The 26,553-nt window shown below is 45.7% G+C and overlaps 2 protein-coding genes across 7 annotated transcripts in view; one reads left to right on the forward strand and one right to left on the reverse strand.

Annotated features, from left to right (window-relative positions):
• RPRD1B (regulation of nuclear pre-mRNA domain containing 1B) overlaps positions 1-18,042 on the reverse strand; it is a 51,539-nt gene extending 33,497 nt beyond the window's left edge. The window contains exons 1-3 of one of the 2 annotated variants that reach the window (XM_004697980.2): positions 17,528-18,041; positions 12,276-12,405; positions 4,872-5,005 (exon numbers count right to left, since the gene is read on the reverse strand). In XM_004697980.2, the coding sequence (XP_004698037.1) occupies positions 4,872-5,005; positions 12,276-12,405; positions 17,528-17,678 (415 nt within the window). In that variant the 5' untranslated portion in view covers positions 17,679-18,041. Of the gene's footprint in view, positions 1-4,871; positions 5,006-12,275; positions 12,406-17,527 lie in introns of both variants that reach the window. The other variant, XM_045295231.1, reaches the window with a different exon arrangement.
• Positions 18,043-18,196: 154 nt separating this feature from the next.
• The window catches only part of TTI1 (TELO2 interacting protein 1), a 53,600-nt gene continuing 45,243 nt past the window's right edge, over positions 18,197-26,553 (forward strand). For 2 of the 5 annotated variants that reach the window (XR_006680556.1, XM_045295168.1), the window contains exon 1: positions 21,929-22,395. Coding sequence is in view for 2 of the 5 variants with exons in the window: in XM_045295168.1 (XP_045151103.1) it covers positions 22,259-22,395 (137 nt within the window). In the remaining 3 variants the exon portion in view is untranslated. Of the gene's footprint in view, positions 18,225-21,928; positions 22,396-22,495; positions 22,578-26,553 lie in introns of those variants that run through there. The other 3 variants (XM_045295167.1, XM_004698258.3, XM_045295166.1) reach the window with 3 other exon arrangements.

Consider the following 26,553-nt stretch of genomic DNA (forward strand, 5'->3'; position numbering starts at 1 on the left):
GACTGAAGCCACGGGGGAGGCCACTGCAGGGCCATTCTGGCCTTTCCATTCCATTCCGCTGGAAGAGGCGGATTTACAGTGCCCAACCGTTACCATCAGACTTTCGCAGTTCTTTGTTTTCTCCACTTGGGGGACCCCCACTGGTGCTCTAAGCCACCACTTCTGGGAATGAAATTACGTATCCATTCCCCATTACAGCGCCCCCCCTCCCTGAGCTACCTATCTTAGTTATCAACACTTCCACTTGTCCCATATTCTAAGCATGGCCTTAGAGATGGCTAGCAACTCCCCCAAAGTTGCAGCTTCTAGCCGATTCCACATCTGAGGGAGCTCTTAGAGAGCCCCTCTCTGCTCTTGCCCACTCAGAAAAGTCTCTCTGGACAAGGGGTAAAGGTTCTGCCCTTCACCCCTTGTCCAGACCACTGTCCTCACTGGTGTCCCTGCCTCTAGCTCAGTGGGTTCACCCACTTTGGGTGAAAAAGCAAAAGCAAACACCTACACTTTGCCCTGGATTATGGGCTGTAGCACAAATGCTTTTAATTGCTAGGAGGGTTCTAGGTTAATTGTTTCTCTAAAAAGGAGGTGTTTGGTCAAGTAAGCTTCAGAACCTATGTTCTAGATGCTTGTGGTAGTTACATAATTTTAGGTCAACTTGATAAATAAGTGTAGGGGTGGAGTCTAGCCTGTCAATCAGGTTACAGCCTGATGATGCCTTCTCATGGGCATGGCCTTCTCATGAGAATTCTGGGAACTTACTCTCTCTCTCTGGAGGCAGGCCGCACTCTCTCTCTCTGTGCCTTGTCTTCCTGTTGACAAGACATGCAGTGACTTACTGAGACCTGTGAGGAGACCTTGCAATGCTTCGCCTTCTGGTGAAGAGCTACACTTGGAAAGCTGGAAGAGCCATGGAGACCCGCACCAGCGCTGAGATGCTTCCACTGTCACTGGATCCACAAGACTTTTCACCCACCTGCCTGTGATCTTCCTGCACTCGGCATCATTGCATGTGCTGCGTGAGTCTGAAGAGGAATTTATGGACTAGTGTATGTGAGCTAATATCAGATTTATGAACCTGATATGGGCTGGGATGTTTTCTCAATATACAATTGCTCTTTCATATAAAGCTCTCTTAGACATAGACACACACACACAGTGTCTCTGGATTTCTCTAGTCCACCCAGACTAACACACTGCTCCTTTCCCCACCTAGGTGGTACTCGATGATTAATCTTTCTAAAGTTGAGTCCTGACTCTGTCATCTTTATTCAAAAACCTAGAATGAATGCTATTACAACCTCCTAAATTGAGAGCCTGCCGACATGAACACGCCATCTTCCTCTCACTCCCATCCTCTCCCTCTCCAACGGCACAAGACTGATTTGCTTGTTCCTTTGACAGTCGGTATTCTTTGCCAACACCGTAATTGAAACGCATAGTTCTTCTTTCGTTCCCCCTTTTCAGGGTCCAACTTGGGACTCTCTTTTATGTACTTGGCATGTGCTACTCCGCCCGGCTGCTGGCAGACACAGCCTTTCCTCTCTACAGAAACACTGCCCTGTTCTTTTCCATCCCTAAAGTACCTAGGAAGTTATCCACAGGCCTCTCAAAGGCAGACAAGGTAAATATCAGTGCTGTGCCAGAAATGACTACCCTTCCTTCCCCCACACACTGCAAGCAGTTAATTCTACCTGGACAAATCTACACAAATTTAGTAGTTAGGGCGCCTAAATACTCTCAATCTAGTCAGACAGCCAAGAAAATAACTTAGAGAAACCAGCAGTCTGGCTGTGAATGTAAGATAAGGCACCCTTTTACTATCAGCTTGGATAATGGTGTCTCGACACGCCCTTCTGTCACTCACTGAACCACCGTGCTTGCAGGCCAACGCTACAGGCAGTATTGTCCCTCTATTCTTAAAAACATACACCTTCTTTTCTATCCAGCCTGTCCCTGTGTCCCCAGGCTACCGCAGGGCCAGTGATATGCCTCCTAGAGCCTTATACTGAGAAAATAATCAGCAAATGTTGTTTGACAGATCCCCCACCCCCCATTTAGTGCTTCCCTGGACCATAAAGAAAACAAGAGGCTACCGTTGAGGGGCAATGCTTAAGGCACCCACACTATCATCGCACTGGATTGAACAGCTGGGTCCAAGTGCACTGTGAAGAACATAGGTTTAAAAGTCAGACAGACCTGGGTGTGAATAATTCTCCACTTAGCAGAGAGATCTCATTGGACAAACTGACTATTCCCTTGGGCCTTAGTATCCTCAACTGCAATATGAAAATAATGCCAAATGGGTGAGAAATTGGAAGGATCTACAAACAGTTAAGATGAAAAGCACTCAGCAGGGAGGCTGACAGCTAACAGGTACGCCATAAATGCTAGTTCCTACGTCCCATCCCTTTCTAAGTCTGTCTACAGCTCCATGACACACACCATTCCCTTGTGACTGGAACAAATATTAAAGCTCCACCGAATCAAGCAAGAGCTACTGTTCCCAAGAACAGAGAGACGTTGTTAAAAACACCTGAGCCTGACACCTGGGGAGACAAGTACAACCCCTTTGAGCAGTGAAAGTCAGATTCCATCAGGTAGATTACAATTCCTGGTAAATCTAAGAGGATCCAAGTAGACCTGTGTGCTCTAGGGGGTTTGAAGGGACTGATTTGGGGGAAGCAGTTCACCAGGTCTTTCTTCCAAGACCCCTCTGCATAGAGGCAAGCCTCCAGCCTTCAAGTAGCAGCTGAGCGTGGCCCACCCAGGGCTCTTACTTTGGAAACAGCTCCGGTACGACAAGAATTACAAAAGTTCTGCAGGAAATGCTTTATTTCAGTGGCAAACTCTGAAGTTGCCTGAACACAAAGAAATTACCCACATATCAGCCTTGGGGGATAGAAGGGTTATTCAAACTTGGAAATCAACTTCTGGGGAAGATCAAGATTTTGAAAGAATAGTATAGAATATCCTGGTAACTCACTCTCAAGAAGACGATGAGGAAAGAGAACAGTTAGCTGGGCCTACCCAAATACGCACACAATTTTCTGAGACTGGTTTCCATCTTTACAGCACAGAGAGAAATGATCTCAACATTAGCTTACCTGCCACCAGAGAAATACAGTATATGTCTAGACTTAGAAAACTCAGAAACCCAGTGGAGCTATTTTTGAATCTACCATGCCCACAGGACCTCACACACACACACACACACACACACACTGGCCTCAGTGTAAAACGCTCTCATGCGGCTCCCTCCCTCTCCTTTTGTACCTCTCAAATACGCCAGACTCACTACCATCCAGTCCGCTCACAGAGCAGAACTGTCCCTGTGGGTTTCTGAGACTGCACGTCTTTACAAGAGTAGAAGGTCTCCTCGTTTTCAACAGTTGCCCTTGCAGTTAGCAGCTTCCTAGCATAACTATTTACTCCAGCACATGTAGAGCAAATGCTCACTAAGCTGGAACTCAACAGTGAGCTTTTAGCACCCTCTTTCTTACTCTGTCCAAAGGTGGGTGAGTGGGTGGGTGGAAGGGGAGAATCAGTACGGTTTACCAGATGCAGAGAACAAAGAGTGCAGGTAACGCTCCAGGGCTCCGCTGAACAGCTCCACAAGACAGGACAGGTATGACCAGCATTCAAAGTAGAAAGCCTCCTGCTTTTACATGCTACAGCCAGAATGACCCCAAAATGGTTTTCTGTCGATTCTAAGTAAAACCATCATCTACAATCTACATGCCCTCGTCACCTTCAGAAAATCTTAGCTCTTCAGCTTCATGGGAAACGACCCCATCTTTGACTGCAACCCACCTTAGATCTGGAAGAGCGCCAGAGGTGGGCGATAAAGGGTTGCTGAATGAACAATACAATCAGGAGTGCCAATCACGGTTCAGTTCTGCACCAGAGACAGACCTGGAGCTCCAGGGAAACGAGGAGGGAAGGCTACGCATGCCCAGGTGAGTGAGGGGAGGTGTCAGAAAGAGAGCAGCGTTCTCGACAATTTAGTTCACCACACAGGGAAAGGGGTAGAGGCATTCCAAGCAGGGTGACAGCAGACGAAGAGAAAGGGGTACTGACAGAGCACCCCCAGGGGAAGCAGCTGGAGAGTCAATGTGGCCAAATACAGGGTGCATAAGGAAAAGGTAGAAGAATCTGGAAAAGCAAGCTTGTCCAGATTAGAGGGTTTAAAAAATATTGTTAGTGCTTGGACTTTATCTTCTAGGCAAGGAAGATCAGGTCAGAGTTTAGAAAACTTGTCATGCCAACTAGAGTACAGCCCAGCGAGTCCAAAGCCAAACCAAACAGCATTTGATTTTCTTACTCTTCTTTAAAGAGAAAGTAACAAGCTCTTAGGAAGGACTTGGTAAAAATTCACATGTATGCATGCATATCTTTTCCAAGGAAGTTCTGAGTTCCATAAAGACTGAACCAACTTTAGGCAATGAGCAAACAGTCATAAAAGTGCATTCCAAAAACTGTATCGAAGCCAAGCTCTACAAAGGCTGTGGGACTCATCCTAAATCTTAATTAATGCTGGGGTAGGCCAAAATCTCGGCCCAGGGCACATCCTAGTTCACCACATTGGAAGCAATTCTGCGATTCTCTTCCCTTGGGCTAGAGGAGTCTGAACCGCAGCAGGAGAGAGACAGGGAATAAAGAGCAAACATTAGGGTGGGAGATGATGGATAGCATGAGCACTAGACCCAGGCTTGTGCACTGCGAACGCTACATAAATTCTCACCATCATTCATGATCATCTCTCTGAAGAATCATACAATCGCTGGTGGTTCACAGCAACCCCCACTGCAGCTTTTCATATTTGATTCGAAAGTAGGCAAAGACCAAGAGCTGTAAACATGTGGTGATGTTTCTACCTTTGGGGGGAGGGCTCTTGGAGTCCTCCATAGACAGCTTCAGCTGCTGTATGAACTCGCCGCCATACACACTTCGTTCTTGCCAGATGTTCAGCAATCTTTCTAAAGGTTTTTTACAGCCTTCATCTGCCTCTCTGCCCAGAAAAGACGAAAAGATACAGATAAGCTTCAGGTTTTGTTTGTTTGTAATCAGGACAGGCCTACGTTCAAAAAACAACCCACTAAAGGATTTACACACGTAAAAACAGAAGGATGGGGAAGGTACATATTGGGACACTTGGATACCCAGCTTGACCAGAAACTTTCTTCCTGGGCTGGGTGGGGAAGAGAGAGAGAGGATATGATGGAAGGGTCTGTCTTCCCCACCCTCATCTTTTCTGAAACAGCAAAGAGGGCAAAGAGCCAACAGGGAATTGTCAATAACTGATCCTGTCAATTGTGATAGCATGCTTTTTAGGGAAGCATTCTGCTGGAAATTAAAGTGGGCACAAACTTCTCAAGGATAGAAAAAAGGATCGCAATGAATCCAAATCCTTAAAATGGGGAAGAAATTCACAATAATTCATCAATGCCAACATATTAACACCTCTACATGTGTAAATACAATTGCACACATACTAACTCAGACCAATCTCAACTCTCAATAACTACTTTATAATTATCTTAATTCTGGGCCACATCTGTATTCATTTTTTAACAGAACTAAAATAAGACAGTGCTTTTCGATTTATGTTTGAAAGGTTTTTTAATTGACATATTACACCCTTGAAACAATATTTTTTCAGTGAGATGACTATAATTGCATTCAGTGTAAACCTACCGTTAAACTTCAGACAGCAGGTAGACAAGTTGGGGGAGGACTTTCTGAATGGAAAACTCAGTCTGTATCAAACTGCTGTTGTCTGAGGCTGTTTGGGTGGCAGTTTAAATTAAGCGTCAATGAACTTATTCGGTGACTTTACACAAGATGCTCCTACACCCTCGTAGAGTAAGTCAAATATTTTTCATATGAACTTCAAGAAGAAACCTTGCAAATTCAACTGAGATGGGTCGGTTACTCACCTCTGATCCTGATAGACCTTTCAAAGCTATGTTAACACTCCCAGGGAAGAAAAGGTTTTGGCCCATCCTGGTCCTATTACTTATGAATTATTAGTGGCAGATTTCACTGTACTGGGAATAAAGGACTAAATCAAGATATACACAAATTCTTTTTTTTCTTGAACTTTTCTCCCAGTCAGAGGTAGGGGTCCAAGGGGTCAGGGGCTTTCCAGTGATAGCTTATATAGCTAAAAGATAGGATCTAATTATTTAATATTTGTGGTAACACTTCCACTCCACCTTCAGAATGTCCCAAAGTGAATGAACTCCCCTCCTCTGTCACCAGCCTGGTCGAGACCACTATCACCCTTGCTGGCTGACTGCAATAGTCCAGCATTGCTCTCCCAGCTTCCACTTTTGCCTCCTGCAATCGAGTCTCAAATTTGAACAATTCTAGCTGCTGCTAAGTTGGAAAACCTCCACTGCTCACGCCTGCTGTCCCAGAGGGCAGAGGTGAAAGGAGATGCATAAAGGCCACTAGTTCTCTGGCCTCATCTCCTACCCACTCTCCCTGCCTCTCTCAACAGCAACACTGCCCTCCCGACCCGGGGCCTTTACACTTCGTGTCCCAGACAGAACAGCTCACCACTCCTCCTCCTCCTCCTCCTCCTCTTCCTTCAGGTCTGCTGTCGTCAGAAGCCCTCGAGCAGGTTTTTGACTTCTAGTCACCTATCTGTGCTCAAACAGCACCTGCTTGTTGGGAGAGTCCTTTCCCAGTCTCGCTTTAAAATTAGAATCCCTGCTCTCTCCCCACCTCCCTTGGGCATATAGATGTCTTAGGTTAAGCCCAATAAATAATGGTCAATAATCCTGTCTGGACATCTTCACATAGGTTTCAGTTCAACAACCATCTCATGACATCAAGGAAGGTCTTTATGTCCAGCACATACTGCACACACAACTGCTCATGGATTTATGGCTTGGTGCACTTGGCATACCGGGCATTAAGACCTAGGGCCAGATCTATGGCCTCGTCTCCTTTCCACATTCACCCTGAGGCTTCACATTTAAGCAGCACTGAACCATCATTGATCTACTCAGAACCTGCTCCCTCCTCTCATCCATGTGCCTTTGTCCATACAAGTCCCTCGCCTTTAAATATCTACAACCCTGACCGAGGCTAAGAGCGAAGAGAGAGTGGGAGTAATTGGGGCCGCTGAAGTATATGTGGGACATGAGGAAGTAGGAGATAAATCTGGAGCAGCACAGTGGATTTCCACTTACAGAGAGTCCTGAGCAGGGCCTTCATCCTATGAACAGACAGGCCCTGACGTGATCAAAACTACGGTTTAGAAAGATAGTCATTCCAACTAGTATAACCAAACACGAACAAATCAGAATTTAATTAACTATGTGATCTCTTTAGCAGAAAATGTGCTACCTGCAGACTTTCTGGTCACTTAAAAGAAAGAGGGCCAATTATGAGAACATATGCTAATCAAAGATTTCGTTCCTGGAGATATTTGGGGCTCAATTACAACAGAGACTGACTTCGAGTCCAACTCCAGTTACTATAGAAAACTGGTGTCCAAACTGGTTATAACCATAAAACCTTTCAAAAGGCTTACCACAGGGGAGAGGGGACTGTAATTAGGGACTGTAATTCATCAGGAAAGATGAGAGTAAATCAAAGTTTTACTGGATAATTGTCAAAGTTACAGATGAAGCATTCAAGAAATCTCCCCTCCACCTCAGGAGGTTCTGAATTAAGCAGCTCGTTAACTGGGAGCCACCTAACTGAAGCCTCGCAACCGAGCCAGCTGAAGTCAAAACCCTTTCGTAACACCAGCTGCTCTTACTCCACGCGACAGAGAAGTCTTCGTGGCGGAAATACCCCAAACCTCTGCTAGCAGCCAATGGAAAATAACTGGAGGAAGATAAAGAAGTACAGCTACCAGTGAATGTTACACCAAACACATTTTCACGTCTGTTTTAATCCTGATTCGCTCTATAAATTCAATCACTGCTTACTTTTTCTGGTGACAGGATACCTAACAGGAAAACGTGTGTGCACACGCGTGCATGCGTGCGTGCGTGTGTGTGTGTGTGTGTGTGTGTGTGTGTGTGTGTGTGACAGAACTCCCTTGGCACACCTACTGAAATTGCTGTTTCTGTCTGACCCCACACAGACCTGCCACAGAAAGGCCTGTGAAGGACAGGGCTTCGTTTGGGAAGTCCCTCACACAAAGCTGAAGCAGAAGGGCCTGACAAGTGAGCAGAGTGAATGTGGCCCGTCCAAAAAGGTTACTGGCCGGGACCTGGGAACTTGGGTTCCTAATGTCCTCGTCATTCCTTAACGGACATGGATGGCTGAGCTGCTTGTCAAAAAATGTGATTTAGGCTGAACACTTGCTTTCCTTCTGGGAGGCGGGACTTTTACAAAGTGCCAGGCCGCGAGTGTCCGAGTGACCAACCCTAATAAAAGCTGGGGGCACCGGGTCTCTAATGCACTTTCCTGCTCGTCGAGACTCACTAGCGTACCCCAATGTGATGCAGGAGGGATTCAGCGCATTTTCTGTGGCTCAACTGGCAGCTTATGCTTGGATTCCTCTGGACTTCACCCCGTGTGCCTTGCCCTGTGAGCGCCATCACAGCCATGGGTCCTAACATGCATCTAGTGAGCCTCCACACTCAGGAGCAGCCTTGGGAATCCCTGACACAATCAGCACATACCATGGCTATGGCATTAACGCCCGTATTGATGTCTCCATAAACTAATGCTCTCCTGAACTTCAGCCTGGTTTGCCTAGCTGGCATCTTTCTCCGTTGGGACTATCTAATTTAAAAGGAAAAAAAAAAAGACAGGAGACAAAGATTACACCCAAACCAGTTGGCCTCAAATGTAGTCTGACCCATGGCAAAGCCCACGTGGGCAGAGTAGAACCGCAGAGGTTCCAAGGCTGTGTGACCTTTCAGAAGCAGATTGCCAGACCTTTCTCAGTGGGTCTAAGTGGCCACCCTCTGGGTTAGTGCTCTTCTACCACCCAGGGGCTCCCACTTAATGTTCGTGTGTGTGCGCGCACACACACACACACACACACACACACGCACGCACAGGGGATTCCTCAGGTTCATCCAGAGAGGAATCACTCAACGAATGAGCACTACCATCTCACTGCTTCAGAGTTCTGGTCTCTCTAGCTGTATTACACCACCCTCTGCACTCACCGGGCTTGCCCCCTTTCCAACCCATTTCCTACAAGCCAGTGGGACCTTTCGCACGTTGGAATACATCATTTCCTTGTTTGAAACTCTTTTCTGATACCCCATCATGATGAAATTCTAATTCCTCAAGCTTTCAAAAATCGATGTGAATGGCAGCTCCCTACCATTGGATCACACTGAAGGCCACTCTCCCTGGCTCACCGTGTTATTACATCCCAGATTTCATTCTGTTCCTCTGAACATGCCAGGCTTATCTCCACTGGGCCCACTCCCAGCAAGTCGAGTCTGACTCATAGCAACCCTATAGTGTTGCCAAGGCTTTAAATCTTGAGGGGAGCAGAGAGACTCATCTTTTTCCCATGGAGTTGCTGGTGGGTTCGAACTGTTGACCTTGCAGTTACCAGGGCAACACTTAGCCCACAGCACCACTTGGCTGGCTGCGTTGAGGCAATCCTGACTCATAGCAACCCTATAGGACAGGGTAGAACTGCCCCTATGGCTTTTCAAAACTAATTTTTATTTTACATCTTTCTCCCTTACAAAGCCTCACGAAGTCTCTTCCTTTATTTCTACCTTGGGTGGCTCTAAATAGTCATTCCTGCTTCATATGGTTGCCTCAAATGCCACTTCCTTACTGGTGCCTTCTTTGACACATGACCCAGAAAAGATCCCGGCCCACCCCAGAACACCATTCTCTTTTATTGTGTTCATAATGACCACATTGCCTCTGCCTGCCTTGTTCTCTTCTGCTCCCCTCGGGTCTGGCTCAGAGAAGCCACTTAAAATATGCTGAGAGAAGAATAAAGTGCACGACTACTTCCAAACTGAGATGTCACAGGCAGCCCTCGGATGGAAACTGAGCTTGCGCTTTGGTTAATTAAATGTTAGTCAAAGCAATGAGTTTGGTCACTTCTTGAACTTGAGAAGTTGCTTGTTTGGGGAGATTTTTCTTGTGTTGCTTTGTTTGTAGTTTATCATAAATATTTACCTAATCAGTCTAAGTCAGTATGAACAGGTTCATCTGTTTGGGATCATCAATTGGCCAAAGAACACTACACAGAAAAGCAGGCCGTAAGCTATTCTTATTGCTCACAGGGTACAAGGTATATCGACCAGTGAAGTTAACCGGCTGGACTGTTCAGGAAGGGGCTTGAAAACATTCATGATCCTGAACATAATACCAAACAAACCCTTAACCAAACCTGTTGAGTGCTCTGAATGGATTCTGACTCATAGTGGCCCAAACTGACAGAGCTGAACCCCACAGGCTTTCCCTGGCTATGCCATTGGCTGCCCGAAGAACTGATAAATCTGTGTTGGAAGATGTGCGGCCAGAATGCTCCTTAGATGCAAGGATGGTGAAACTTCATCTCGTGTTCTTTGGACATGCTATCAGGAGTGATCAGTCCCTGGAGAGAGGTATCAAGCTTGGTAGAGGGGCAGCGAAAAAGAGTAAGACCATCAAGATGGATGGACACAGCAGCTACAGCAAGAAGCTCAAACACAGCAACAATGGTAAGGATGGGACAGAACCCGGCAGTGTCTCGTTGCGTGGTACGTACATCCCGGGCTGAAACTGACTCGATGGCGCCCAACAATAAGGCACCATCTGTCTAGGAACAGAGCTGCAGGTCTTTTTTCCCATGGAGCTGAGGGCAGGTTCCAACCACTCCTCCTCCACTTACCCGCTGTACTAATAAGGTTCCTTTGAAAGAACTAAAGAAATCCAAGTAAAAGAAGTTGGGCTGGTTTTTCACTCAGAAAGCCCAGCTTATTCCCGCCACAGCCCACTGAATATGCCAAGGCATTTTTACAGTGCCTCTTGGATAGGTTATAGGCTATCCCAACTTCTGTAAAGAAGCCTCGGGGTGGTTCTACTCTGTCATATTGGATGGCCATGAGTAAGAAACAACTCCATGGCAGATTTCGTCTTATTCCAAACATACTATCTTTCTTTAGCTTCACAACAGCGCTAATGAGATAGGTGGGGTTATTCTCCTTTTAATCAATAGGAAACCTGGGCTCAGAGAGCTTGTGAGGCTGAGCTACCGTCAATGTCTAAGAAGTATCAACTGGTTACCATCAAAATAAGGAAATGCCTCTCTGTAATTTCAAACAGCAAGTCCATCAGCCTGTTCTAAGTTTCCTGTTAAGAAGGGTCAGTATTTTTTTTTCACAAGTTAATGATACATTCAGCCTCTTCAGTTTCCATGCTCATTCAAAGAGCAAGCCAGTTAGGTAGACGACAGTCAAATTAAAAATCTTGTTCCCACCTCTAGAAAGTTACATGGCATCTCTTTCTTTTGAAGTTCTGGCTTCCAACCTTCAAACTTTCCACCTGCGTCGTGGCATGCTGGGTCAGGTTTCCTATTTCAGTCCTCTCCCTTGCACTTCAGACCTTCATACAATAAGTCTCCTTTCCACCTCCCCTGTTTCCTTTGGGGAGGTGAAAATAAGACCTATTTCTTTTTTATCATTTAGTCATGATGGATTGAAACACAGGCAGGTTTTCTCTGCTCCTCCCAAGTGTCTGCCTTGTATCTACAGAAATCAGTTTGTTTAATTAACAACAATGATTTATAAAATTAATCAAATGCATGCTGTCCCTATATATGCTATAGGTAAGCACTATGCGCCAGTCCTCTGTGACACAACAGCAGCAGAGCCGTAATTAAGGTACCCTGCAGACCTATCAGGACTACTGTTCTCAGTAAACTGCATAGCTAGACATCCAGAGGGGAGCTAAGGAAAACAAAGGCATTAGCAACATATTTTCTTGCAGTTAAGGTTTTATTATCGAAAGGTTTACTTGTACTACTTAACTATTGAGCCGTGATTTTCTTTTTTTTTAATCATAAGCAAATGAGACAACTCAACCAAAAAAGAATGTCATATGCAAAAAGGGCAGATCTTAAATGAACACATCTGGAGGAAAAGATGCCATTCAAAGAGGCTGAGTCCCTTTAGTGCAACAAAATGTTTCTCTGACTGAGATCGTTGGTAAGGGAAAGCAGAAAACCCACGTGACCTTTGCAACACTGGTTTACAACGTGTGATGTTTTCCCTTCACAGAGGCTGCCACAGCCACAGAACAGTGACAAGGCGGAAAGGTTCTCCATTAAAGTAACAGACACATACCTGGCGACGTGAGAGAACGCATCCACAAGAACAGATTCAAATTCTCTAGTGAACTCCGGTCCTTTCCTTTTACTGTTTTGGATGACATCATTTGCTAAGTATAGGAAAGTAAGCTTTCTATTTGATTTGGCTGAGGGGGAAAAAAAGAAAAGAATATATTTTAACTTACATCAAGAAAATTCTCCATACACAGTTCTTTGCTCTAGACTACTCTTAGAGAACGCTAAGACCTACTGCACTAAAGCTCAAAGCTACTACTATTGTTAAAAGCAACAACTAAAGGGACTCCTGACAATCATTAACAAAGGGGGAGGGGGGCGCATCTTCATTTTACATTACTTTAACCATGCTACTTAACTGACAGAGTAAAAATGAAGGCAAGCTAACAGAAGTTCCTAAAGGATAAACATTCAGTATTTTCAAGAAGACACATTAAAACCAGAGTTTTTACTTATTCTACTGCAAATCGGAACATTTCTCATTGTTCATTACGGTATATTCTAGAATCAAAGATTTGAGTTGGGTCTCCATTTCCGTAGCTCCTTGGGTGGAGAATGCCCCTTTGAATGTGTCAGTAACCAGCCAGTGACACCAACTCTACAATCCAGGCAACCTCCAGCTGTATCAGTGGATATTCATTTCAAATACAAGTACACATTAAGCCTACATCATTATTGAAAATTTACACACGCCTGAAATCTAGATATTCAAAATTATGACTCCCACAAAACACATCCTTTTTCTCTCTTACACATACTAGATGTAGCATTTCCTATTACTCTATATGGGACCATATATTAAACCATAAAAACCTCATGCAGTATGCCTGAGTTACAGTTGCTTAGGGAAATGTTACGGAATTTCTTGGCTTCTATGCACATAATTTCTCAACCATAAAGCTATATCACTACCACTTTTTGGTCCTAGTTTTAATTTAAAAGAAATAAATACGAACATAAGATATTTCAAAACGCTGTTTGCTCCCATGCAAAAACTTCCTGTAAAGCTCACATGACCTCTGTCAACCTTTACAATATATACAGAAATTAACAAGTTTACTTTTACGTTTACTTTACATAAGTGATGTGTGGGTTGTATAATTTTCCCGCAAACCAAGCAATGTGAGTGTTATTGATAGGGGCAGGTTATCTGTGGGGGGAAAATTCATAGTCCCTGTTCCATTTCTCTCACACACCAGTTATTCTTTTGAAATGCACACAGCAGGTCTAAATTTCTGACACAGCAGAGGTAAGATCTGGCACTTTAAAATGTAGCTAGTAGCGCATCACAGTTTAAACTGGTGTCTTAGAGTACTCGTAAAATTAAATATGGTTACCCTGAATTGTATTAACTGTCTGGCAATAACCTAGTTTAAGTGGCCAAATGATAAGAATACTGGAAACCTGGTGCCATCTTAAACTGTTCTAATTATTACTCCAAAGCAGAAACCTGTCCGTTAGAATCGCCCTGTCTCTACGAAGGTGTGACTATGACAAAGGTGGGGGGGGGCGGGGAGACAAGCCCTGTTCTAAGAAGCTTTGGTTAAGTCCAAAGGGCCAGCCCATAAAACCACAAAAGCTGGTTGATTCAAATGTTAAATTAGAGTATGTCAAGGATTACAAAATTTCATCTACTTTGTGTTAAAAACAAACAAACAAGGATACATACTGTAAAAAGTCTATCTGGCCTGTTCAAGTCCTGATACATTTTTCACAGTTGAACAAATACAGTATCTCAGAGGCCAGGGCCCAGATTTTCACCATCTAAATTGTCAGTTTATTTCCATCATCCCCAAACTTAACCAAGGGCATTTATTTAAGATCAAATGTTATTCTTTCATCAACAACAAATGATGGTCGTACAACATGATTAATGTAACAGACGCCACTAAATTGTACACCTGAAAAAACGCTGAATTGGCAAAGGTTCTATCTATACAAAGGAACATCAAAAAGTTCACGGGACAATCCCACTATTGTTTTATTCCATTTTTCCATGAACATTATGAAGCCCCTCGTATGATTTTGTACCCCACTTTAAACCACCACTGGCAGCATAGAGAAATACAAGGGGCAACCGGGATGTGTTTGAAGTGGAATGGGGTGGATGGGGCCATGAGAGGCAGTGAGGGAAATTTTCAATGTACAGCTGTGTCACTTTGATTTCTTCACGAGGTGAATTACGATCTATTTTTGAAATTAAAAACCAAATATGGTCTATAAAAACCCCACAAAACTTGATCCCTCCACATTTAGCATGGAACCATCAATATAAGCACCATGCGTGTAAAGGTGGTATGACAGAGAGCTAGTGCATTTTAACACACTTGTTCATCACACACACACACACACACACACACTCACCCCACCCCTCCCCTCCCGTCCAGCCCTGGGTAGCAACTCACTTGTCCAGATGTCTTTTCAATGTAAACAAAATAGGTGTTTCCATCTCCTAATTATGCCTATTCCAAACTGGTTGAACTCGTTGTTGAGCAAAATAACAACTGACCAAAACTTTTCACTTGGTGGGCTGGTTCTGATATCTAAGGCAAGTCTGAAAGTAATTTGGGGAAAGAGCCAATATGTCTGCATTCTGGCTAGGATTATTTTTATTCAAAAAAAAAAAAGGTTCACCTTTACAGCAAACTACTCTGTGAAGTAAAGGAGAAGTTCTAAGAACAGAGCCCATAGGAGTAAATTAAGAATTCACCCTAGGAAACATGCAAAGAAAGTAACACATCAGGAATAGAAGGTCTATTTAAGTAAGAAATAGTAATTTGTTGAAGTCAGGTAAATACACTGAAGGCAATTCGGACACAGTTGGTGAATAATCGGCATGGGGAAAAAAATGACCTGACCCTAAAAGTAATGTCTACTTCAGGCTCAGGGCCGACTAGCACCTAAAAGGCCAATTTGTACATTGAGCACCAGATCCGTTTTACCTCACAAAGGATGCCTGGGTAATAGGAAGTTGCATCCTAGCTCTGCACTGTCCAATATGGTAGCCCCAAGTCACCCATGGCCACTGTGGCTAGTGCAACTGGAGAAGTGAATTTTAATTGGATCTACTTAAAAATACAGTTCCTCAGGTGCACATTTCATAGTGCCCAACAGCTGTATATGACTTGTGGCAACCTTACTGGACAGGCGCATAGAGGATATTCCCAGGAAGAGCCACTGGGCTCCTTTACCATGGAGACGGTGTAAGATCTGGACCACAATTTAACTTGTAAACTAAGTATCCACCAGGCAGAACACCAGATGCCCTGGAGCCTACAGAAAAACAAGAAATGCACTCCTTGAAAACACAACACAGTTCTTTAAAAAAAAGTAAGAATGAAATAAATGCTAAGCTGATGTCAAGAGGTAGGAGGTAGTGATTGATTGCAGCAAATGAAAACACTGTAATTTGGTTGGCGTCAAAGACAACTGCTTTCATTTATTAGAGGTACAGAGCTTCAGTTTTGGCTCCTGTCCTAGTGGTAGACCTCTAAAGAAGGCACTTAATATTCTATTGTCTTTGTTCTCTTATCTAGAAAATGGGTATAACAATCTCTATGTCTTTGTCTTCTCGCCTAGAAAATTAGGCTAATAGTGTCGACCTACTTATAGCATAGGCTCTATCAAAGAGATCAGGGTTAAGGGCATTACATAAATGAACGTACTCTTGAAATTGCTTTCTGTAACTTGGAAGCGGGGAGAGGGAACTGAACTGGGTTTGAGATGGACCAAAATCCTAATTAGCAGTTCACATCCCCCGGTCCCCCATCCCAGCACACACTACAAATAATAATGTTTAAATGACACGCTGGGGTACTTGACGGTGGCTCTGGCAGCCCCAGGTTCTACCCAAGTGCCCAGGGGGCAGAGGGGATCCCTATTTCAGTGTCAAAAAGACAAAACTAAATCCACTAGCATCGCATTGATTCCAACACATAGCAACCAACTATAGGGTTTCCAGGAGTACAAATCTTGACAAGAGCAGATAGCCTCATCTTTCAACTAATGGGTTTGAACCACAAACCTTGAAGTTAGCAATCCAACACCTAACCCACAGCACCACCTAACCCACAGCACCACCAAGGCTCTTTAATTTCACGCATGATATTTGGGCGATTCTACTAGAAGGCTAGAACTGGCTGGGTCTGCTGGGGAAAAAACAACAAAACTGGAGTTTGGAGCCTGCCCATCTGATACCACTCATCCCCTTGAGCCTCAGTTTCCTCATCTGTCCAATGGGGCAGCCTCCTGGCATCACACTTCATAGAATACATATGTCAAGGCACTCCCAAGGCTGGAAAGGGCCTGCCAACAAGGTGCTGCCCAGCACACCCGAGGCCTCATTCTTACACACTTACACACACACAACAGTAAGTTTGAGGCAAGGCCTCTGCCTCACACTGAAGAAGCAATAGTCCCAAGTCACCACCAGTTGGGCACCAGGTGTAAAAAGCCAAATGCTCATCTGGGTCCTTGGGCTTACTCCTCACCACAAGGAGCCGAGGACGAACGAAACTGAGAGATGAGGAGATGAAGCTGTTGGTATTAGACAGTAGCAAAGCCAGGCTTAGATTCCAGGCTATTGGCCACTAGAGCTAGCAGGCTATCAAGTGCCCATCCTGGTACCGGGCTGAGCTCAGTGAATGTGAGCTAGGTGCTGAGCGGGGTCTGGACTCCAATGGCAACTGCAGGAGAGGGACCTGAGAGGGGCAGGCTTGGGGAGGAGCGCCTTTAAACTCTCTCGAAGGAGCTTTGGAGGATTGAGTGCGGGGACATCAAGATCTGAGCCAAAGGGCAGGCAGAGGGAAGGGGTGGCTAACTTGCCACGTTTTCCAGAGGAGCAAACAGAGGCAGGGAGAGGCCAGCATCGCTCGGCTTGGCCCGGGACTCCATGCAGACTGCTCGCTGACCGCTACCCCCAACGCCCGGGGCCAGCGCCTGGACCCTGCCCCGAGCGCTGAATGCAGCCGGGAAAATACCTGTGACGAGTGTGCGGAAGAGACCGAGGGAGGGGGCAGCTCAGACAAGAGGGGATCTGGGTCCCTGGACCCTCCCCGGTCAGTGGGCACCCGAGTCCCCAGTGTCTCAGTTTCCTCCTCCGAGAAATGGGGATAACCCTGTCTCCAACCGGAAACGGCCGCGTGTGGAAGGCGCGGCTCCCCTCAGCAGTCGAGGAGCCCAGGTTGGGGATGGGGGCCGAGGGCGCACGCAAGCCCCGGGCCCCAGGGGCGGGGGCGGGGGCGGGGTGTTTACCTTTGCGGAGTTCGCGGTGCCAGACGGAGACGATGGGCCCCGCGTGCTTGCGGTGGTGGATGAGCCACAGGGACAGGGTCTGCACGCTCTGCTGCGAGTTGCTCAGCTCCGAGAGCTTCTTCTCCAGCGCCGACTCGGAGAAGGAGGACATGGTGGCGGCGGAGACGGCCAGCAGGCAGCGGCCTGGGCCGCCCAGTGCGGCGGGGGAGTGCCGGCACGAGGCCGAGGCCTCGCCTAACAGACCGCTGGACTCTTTCTTTGCAAGACTGACAGACGGCCTGGATCGCGGGGCTGGGGGGGAAGGGACGGGTCTCCGCCGTAACAGCCGCCCGCGCCGCAGCCCCAAGATGGCCACCCCACCTCTACCTCGCCGCGAGAGCAGGGTCAAGGGGCAAGCACCGGAGTAATTGGGCCGCCGGGGGCGGCCGGAGCTGCAGCAGAACGTCCTTCCGGGCGCGGCGGTCTCGGAAGCACCTTGTTCGGGACCCTCGGCAGGCAATGGCCCCGGGGCCGGCGCTCACTTCCTCGCCCCCGGAAGGCGCAAGGAGCGCTCGCGCCCGTACGCCGGCGCCCGGAGTTTCGCCGGAACTCTTTCTCCCGCGCCCGCGGAGCCTTTCCGGCGCTGTACGGCCGCTGTTGACTACGTCACTTCCGGCGGGGCCGAGGCGGGAGAGTGAGGGAAAGACTAGAAGACGAGGTAAGGGCAGAGTGGCGAGGGCCAGTGGGAGGCCAGCGGATGGAACCCCGAGAACGGGTTCTGTGGGAACCCCGAGGCCGAGGGGTCACGGCCTGGGTGTGGAGGGAGGGCTTCTTCCTTCAGCCAGTAACCCCCACGCCGCACGTTTCTTCCGTACCTGACCGCACGGTGGCCGCCGCCCCCCGCCCCCACCGCGGCTTTGGGTTCCTCCGAGTCACGCACGTGTGCGCTTCACGCCTCGGCGCCTCGACTGTTGTTTTCGCCCCTGAGGTGACGTCCCCTTTCTCCCTTGGGGAACTCCAGGAGCCACTCTGTCGTGTGCACTTCTGGCCTTTATAAAGTGCATCGGCACTGCCGTGAAACGCACCTTTGACGTCTGGTTGCTGCATCAAGTCAATGACATGAAAACCGTCCATTTGACGTTTCTTAAATTTAAGTACTACATTCACCTTTTTTTTTTTTTGGAAGCAGGGGAAATTAGTTTACCCTCCTGGTGCCGCTCTGGACCTCTATTAAGAAACACCCATTAAGAATCAGAAGCCTTATTCAATTGCTTAAGATGTCAGCGAAAGCAGGGCAATAGTTTCTCCTTTACCAGGGAGAGAAGTGCTAGAAAGCTAGGTAGTCATAGGCACAACCGAATTTTAAGGTTTTCTTGACCCGGGCCGTACTTTCTGGTTCCAGGTAGACTCCGATTTAGGAGGTAGTCTTCGAGTTGCTGACTCTGTTCTTCACGAATAATGACTCTATAGTAGCACTTCCTAAAATGGGTGATACTATCTCCTGGGGGACCCTGGAACAACGCAGGGGAACTGCAAAAGCAAATATCTGCACCTGATTCTGGATTACCGATTATAGTACAAAAGTTTTTAAATGGCCAGCCCAGAGCCGCTGTGTTTTTTTATTTGTTTTTGTTTGTCAGGATTTTCTTAATGGGGATGCTAGGTCAAATCCGTTTGGGAACTTATGCTCTATAGGATGGAGTACAATTGCTCCTTAGGATTCCAAGCCTGTCATTTCATGGAAGCTGACTGCCATGCCTTTATCCTGCAAGAGAAGCTGGTGTATTTGAACTGCCAACTGTTGGGTTAGCAGCTGAGCTTTTAATCACTGTGCCTCCAGGGCTCCTCCTCCTGACTAGAATCAGCATGATCCCAGCTGACACGGTTTTCACTCATTTACCTCAACCTCTTTTTAAATGATCTCCCCAAGATCACAAGACCTCTGGTGGCCTAGTAGGATACACATTGAGCTGCTAACCATATGGTCAGCACTTCAAACCCACCAGCTGCTCTGCTGGAGAAAGATGAGGCTGTCTCTCCTATAAAGATTTAAAGGGGCAGTTCCACTCTGTCCTATAAGGTCGCTGTGAGTCGGAATCATCTCGATAGCAGTGAATTTTCTGGTATTCAAGATCACATAATAAGACTTCAGAGAAAGGAATACATTTTATCTCTTGGTTCTCAGCACTTGAATCATTGCTGATCAAATGAATTAATATAGAAATGGGTAGCCTAAAAACCGGTAACTGGTTATTTAAGCTAGGACTTTTAAAACCAAATCTACATTAAATAACAGTTACAAATTGAGTACTTTCATGCCAAGTCACTGTGTATTAAGTACATTATATAATTGAATCCTCACAATCTTTTAGGGTAGGCTTATTATTTCAATTTGGTAACCAAGCATGTGGTATGGTTAAAGACCATCCCCAAGAGTACTCAGGTAGGGTATGGGAGAGTTAGGTTCAAGTTAAAGTTATCTGATGTGTGACCCAAAATTGTTGTTGCTGAGCCACTGGTTCATTTATTCATTCAGCAAATAAATTTTGAGTGGCTATATCCAAATCAGCAGTGTACTGACAGGGAGCTGCCAGAGGTTCAGAACAGATCCAGAAGAGGATGTGGAACAAGGGATGTTATTGCTGACGTCGTTGGGTCTTGGCTGAAAGAGAATACTAGAAAGATATTTGCTTGTGTTTCATTGACTATGCAAAGGCTTTTGACTGGGTGGGTCATCAGAAACTGGATACTTGTGAAAAGAATGGAAATTCCAGAACATGTAATTGTGCTCATGCAGAACCTGTTCATGGATCAAGAGGTAGCTGTGAGAACAGAGCACAGGAATACTACATGGTTTAAAACCAGGAAAGGTGTGTGTTAGGGTTGCGTCTTTCTACCATACATACCTATTCAATCTGTATGTTCAGCAAATAATCAGAGAGTGGATTATATGAAGAAGAATGGGGCATCAGGATTGGAGGAAGACTTATTAACAACCTATGATATACAAATGATACAACCTTGTTTGAAGAGAACTTGAAGCACTTGCTTATGAAGATCAAGGATTGCAGCCTTCAGTATGAATTAACTCAGTTTAACGGAAACAAAAATCCTCATAACTGGACCAAAAGGTAACATCATCACAAATGTAGAAAAGATTGAAGTTGTCAAGGATTTTGCCTTGCTTGGATTCACAATCATTATTCATGGACGCGGCAGTGAAGAGATCAAAGGACACATTGCATTGGGTAAATCTGCTGCACAGTCCCTCAAAGTGTTGAAAAGAAAGGATGTTACTTTGAGGACTATGGTAGACCTGACCCAAGCCATGGTGTTTTCAGTTTCCTCACATGCATGTGAAAGTTGGACACTGAATAAGGAAGACAAAGGAAGAATCAATGCATCTTAACTATGGTGTTGGCAAAGAATATTGAAAGTACGCTGGACTGCCAAAATCACAAACAGATCTATCTTGGAAGTTCGGCCAGAATGCTCGTTAGCACCAAGGATGGTGAGACATTGTCTCACTTACTCTGGGCATGTTATCAGGAGAGACCAATCACTGGAGAAGGAGATCATGTTTGCTAACGTGGAGGGGCGGTGAAAAAAGGGGAAGGCCCTCAACAACACACAAGTGGCTACAATAATGGGCTCAAACATAAGAACAATTGTGAGGAAGGCACAGGACTGGGTGGTGTTTCATTCTGCTGGGCATGAGGGTCACTGTGAGGCAGAATTGACTTGACGGCACCTAATCACAACAATTCTGAATCATGCTTGGTAAAGGGTCAGCCAAAAAAAGAGGAGGATCCTCAATGAGATGGCTTAACCCAGTGGCTGCAATAATACACTTAAACAACATGATTGTGAGATAACTCAGGATCGGGCGGTGTTTCATCCTGTTGCACATCAGGTCGCTCTGAATTGGAACTGCACCTAACGACACCTAACCACAGCGTATCTGAATCAGGGTCCTTGGATGGAGCAAGCACTCTGGCTGCCAACTGAGAGATTGGATGGAGGTTGTGGTCTACCCAGAGACATTCAGGGGAGCGGTCTCGTCCACTTCTGGGAAATCAGCCATTTAGAACCCTACAGAACACAGCCTTACTCTGACAAATGTGGGTTCTCCAGGAGGTGGCTGCTGGTTGTCATCTTTGTGAATCACCACTCTAGGCCAGGAAGCAGACACAATCCATGTCTTCAGAAGTGGATATTCTTCTGGGGAAGATAAACATGAAACTATAAAGTTAGGAAGTGATAAGTGACTTAACTAAAAAAGAAGCTAAGGGGGATGAGAACTGTAGAGATGTGGGTGGGTGGGTAGGAGACTATCATAGAGACAGCATTAATGATAAAGTAACATTTGATCAGAGCCCAAAAAGAAATGAGAGAAGGCATATACTGTAGGGCAGAATATTCTTCCAGGCAGAGGGAAAACCAAGTGCAAACCCCTGTAGGTTAGGCTACTGTTGACATTTTTTCAGGACGGTAAGGCTGGAGTAACACGAACCAGAGAGTGGCTGGAAGTGAGCACAGTAAAGTAGAAAGAAACCAATCGTATAGGGACCTATAGGCCATAGTGGTCCTTCGTTAGGTTACTCTGCATGAGATGAGAGTCCGCTGGGAAGTTTGGGCAATGGCGGATGATTGTGGCTGCTGTGGAGGTGGGGGGCTGGAGGCAGTAAGGGAGCAAAGGTAGACATAAGAAGGCCGGTGAGGCACCAGCTGTGATAACCCTGGTGACAGGGTATGTTGGGTCAGAATGGCCCCAGTGGAGGTGGTGAGAAGACATTCGATTCTGGAGCTAACGGTGAAACCCTGAGAGCCCAACCTGGATGGCACAGCCTTGCCTTATTCCAGTCTGAAAAGCGCTGTGCCTTTGACAGGTATATCTTACTTCTTTCCTTTTGCACTGTTTAGTCGGAACTCTGAGATTTCCTGTCTCTCTGTTTTGTGGGAAATATTTGAGGTTTCTTTCTTACACAGGTTGCAGCATTTGCAGGTTTCACTGGCTTTTGGAGGAAGAAGTCAAAGGATTTGCTGGTTGAGTATAAGGGTTGAACGAAAAGTAAGTTAAGTTGGCCTGAAGCATTTCAGCATAAGCAACAGTAAGAATGGAGTTTCCATTAGCTGAATTGAAGAAAGAGCCTGTTTGCAAAGTTAAGAGCTGGAGTTTGGATTTGTCCATGTGCAATTGAAACGGTCTACCCAAGAACAAGGGAGTTTGGGTGGGTTCTGAGTGGGCTGTTAATTGCAAGGTCAGCAGGTCAACTCCACCAAGTCTGTTCTTGGGGAGAAAGATGAGGCTTTTTGCTCCGTAAAGATTTACAGACCTGGAAGCCCAAAGGGGCAGTTTTGCTCCATCCTCTAGGGCAAGAGTGTCAAACTGGCGGCCCATGGGCCACATGAGGCCCCCAGAGGTAATTTTTTGTGGCCCACAATGCTCTGAAAAAATGTAAGGAGGGAATTGTGTGTACGGTATTGCCTCGATCTCCCCTAAGCGCTGTTTTCTTCAAAACAATTTTTTTTCTATTTTCATTTTATTTTAGAGCATTGTGGGCCACAAAAAAATTACCTCGAGGGCTGGATGTGAGGGGGGTGGGCAATTTGACACCCCTGCTCTAGGGCGGTGTTTTTGACCTGTGGGTCGTGCAACCCCTTTGGTGGTCGAACGACCCTTTCACTGAGGTCGCCTAAAATCATCAGAAAACATATTTACAGTGGTCTTAGAAACGGAGTCACCACTCCTCTATCCATCTCCAGGTGGCTCCGCCGACATGCAGATACGCCCGCATACGAGTTCTGGGCTTGAAGACTGTTACCCATGCTATACTATGCTTCAAGACAAAATTTCATTATTTTTAATTAGAAATCAATATTTCACGATACATAATTACATATTGGTTTTGTGATTAATCACTTTGCGATAATTATGTTCAATTTGTAACAATGAAAATACATCCTGCCTATCAGATATTTACATTGCAATTCAAAGCTAGCAAAATTTCAGTTATGAAGTAGCACTGAAAATAATGTTATGGTTGGGGGGGAATGACCACAACCTGAGGAACTGTGTAAAAGGGTCGAGGCATTAGGAAGGTTGAGAACCACTGCTCGAGCGTCACAATGAGTCAGAATAAACTTGATGACAGTGAGTTGTTTGTTTGTTTGTTTGTTTGTTTGGAGGGAGGTGATTCCTGACATAAATAAGTCTAATAGAGATTGAATACCTGTTCTTTGTTTCTGTTTTCATTATTACTGTCTTATTGTTAGTTATAGCAATGAAAACATTTATAAATCAATGTTTTGTCTTTGGAGTTAGAAGTACAATATATAAGCTTACAGATAGATGTTAATATATACATACATACAACTTGACAGTAAAGAAGAGTTGGAGAACCTTGGCCTTCTGTCGGTGCAGTGGTAATTCTACCTGTAGAAGGTTCTGGATCATCTGGATTATCCCTGGGGATAGGGATGGCATTTCTAGTCAGAAAATGAGTGTGCATCATCCATTTGAGCCTTTTCTTTTATCACGTATTTCGCAGCAACATCTCAATGACTTCCCTAATCTGCCTATCAACCTTAGCAAAGACGCCTGCATTTGGGTCTATGTTTTCATGCCATGGAAGCCTCTGATGTAGTTGAGAAAATGCTATGGCAGTGTTGTGAATTGTTGCTGCTGTTAGGTGACATAGAGCAGGTTCCAGCTCATAGCAAAAGAGCAAGCACGACCCGGTCCTGGACGTTCTCACAGTGGTGGTTATGTTTGAGCCCTTTGGTGCAGCCACTGTGTCCACCCATCTTGCGGAGGGTCTTCCTCTTTCAGTGTTCTTCTAATGTGTGGGTAGCAGATCATATCACAAAAGTGAACAGCAGCCTCCGGCTAGACCTGAGCATGTGCATGGGTGCAGTTAAGACCTGGAAACAAAGGGAATCCAGGACAGATAACCCCTAAGGACCAATAATGAGAGTAGCAATGCCAGGAGGGGAAAGTGAGGGGGGTGGGTAAGGGGGAATAGATCACAATGATCTACATATAACCCCTTCCTAGGGGGATGGACAACAGAAAAGTTGGTGAAGGGAGACAGTGGTCGGTGTAAGACGTGAAAAATAATAATATATAAATTGCCAAGGAGAGGGGGAGGGGGAAAATGTGCTTGACGCAGTGGATGATGTATGGATTGTGATAGCTGTATGAGCCCCCAATCAAATGATTAAAAAAAAAAGTGGTAGCAAGTGAACATCTGAGAACTACAACAACAGCCAAGTACAGGCTGCAACATTGTATGCAGTGCATCCTTAACACCATAGGTTAAAAAACAAAGTGCTGCTCCTCACCTCACTGGAAGAATGTATCCTAAAGCCAGGGACTACATGTATTGATGTCTACAAGCCAGTTGGCTCTTTAAGTGTGGGGCGCAAGAGAAAGGTCTGGCCTAGAGCTGTAAATGTAGGTGGGAGTCCTAGGGAGAGGAGTATTCGAGAGACTATTCAGAGTCAGAACTCCACAGGATGGTCTGGTCTTTCCAGCTCTCATCAGGTTTCCGCCTTTATAGGGTAGTCTTATTATTTTGCTTTCGCTTTGTGTTAGTGGGAAATATTTGCGTTTTCCCCTCTCTGACCAGTTTCCACCTTCCACAGGTTCCAGCTTTTGTAGCTTTTACTGCATAGAACGCATGAGTGGCCGAGTCTTAGGACACTTCAGATGAACCATCTGAAAGATGATTTGTCTCCTTTAACCTGTTGATGTTCATTTTGTTGTTGGTGGTTGCCTTGAGTTGATTCTGACTTACGGAGACCTCTGTGTTACAGAGTAGGACTGCTCTATAGGATGTCCTTGGCTGCAATCCTCAAGGAAGCAGGTTGCCAGGCCCTTTCTTCTGTGGTACAGGGGGGCAGGTTCACACAACCAACCTTTAGTTTAGCAGTTGAGCACAAACCATTTGCACTACTGCCATTGAGTAGATTCCAACTCACAGGGACCCTATAGGACAGGTTAGAACTGCTCTTACGGGTTTCCAAGACTAAGTCTTCACAAAGGAGTAGAAATCCCTGTCTTTCCCCCACATAGCAGCAATTGGTTTCAAACTGCTGACCTTACATTTAGCAGCCCAACTCAAAACCACTACGGCATCAGGGATCTTTTAATATTAATTCCATTGATTTTCCCCAAAAAATATTAAGCCAGTCCTCACATGCATTCCTTTGTCATGTTGTATGCCTTTAAAAATTTTTTTTTGCTGGATGATATTTCATGTAGAGTTTTTGTGTCCATGTTCAACAGAGATATTGGTCTGTATTGTTGGGAGCCATTGATTCTGTGGCTGCTCAAGTCCCCTAGGGGCTAATCTTGTGTGAGAGTCGATCTCCCGGTCTCCTCTCCTGCAGTTCCATCCAGTCACCAGTCTCTTGCGTAACAGCGAAATCTTCAACCATTGCACTGCCAAGGCTCAGCTTTTGGCGTGTAGGGGTTTTTTGTTTGGGGCCACATCTAGCTTTGGCATCAGCGTCATGGTAGCTTCATAAACTGAGTGTAAGGCATTCCATTTTCTTCAGTTTTCTAGACGAGATTGAGAATTGGCTTTAATTCTTTAAATGTTGGATAGAATTTTCCTTTGAAATCGTCTGTGCCATGAGATTTCTAATCTTTCTGGTTGTCTTGTCTGGACTTTCTGAACGGCAGGTCCAACCTCCTGAATAGTTCGAGGGAGTTTCTGGGTGATGTAAACAGTAAAGAGACTCCGCTCCTAACTTGAAAGTTAGAGATTTGAGTCCACCCAGAGGAGCCTCAGAAGAACGGCCTGTGAGTCTGCCTCTGGAGCCTCAACCATGGAACACACCGTGGACCGCAGTGACACGCATACGTCACCACGAGTCCAGATGGACCTGCAGCACCTGGCACTGGCAATCGTTACATGGGTGTTCAAACAATCTATTTCATATTACATATTCAAAGAATTTGCCCATTTTCTGTGTCTCTAAGTGGCCAAATTTATGTGGATGTAGTTATAGCATTCCCTCAGCCTTTAGGCATCTGACAA

The sequence above is a fragment of the Echinops telfairi genome, unplaced genomic scaffold (assembly GCF_000313985.2).
Source record: "Echinops telfairi isolate 266 unplaced genomic scaffold, ASM31398v2 ScPeMD7_5592;HRSCAF=6446, whole genome shotgun sequence".
In the NCBI taxonomy this organism is placed as follows: Eukaryota; Metazoa; Chordata; class Mammalia; order Afrosoricida; family Tenrecidae; genus Echinops; species Echinops telfairi.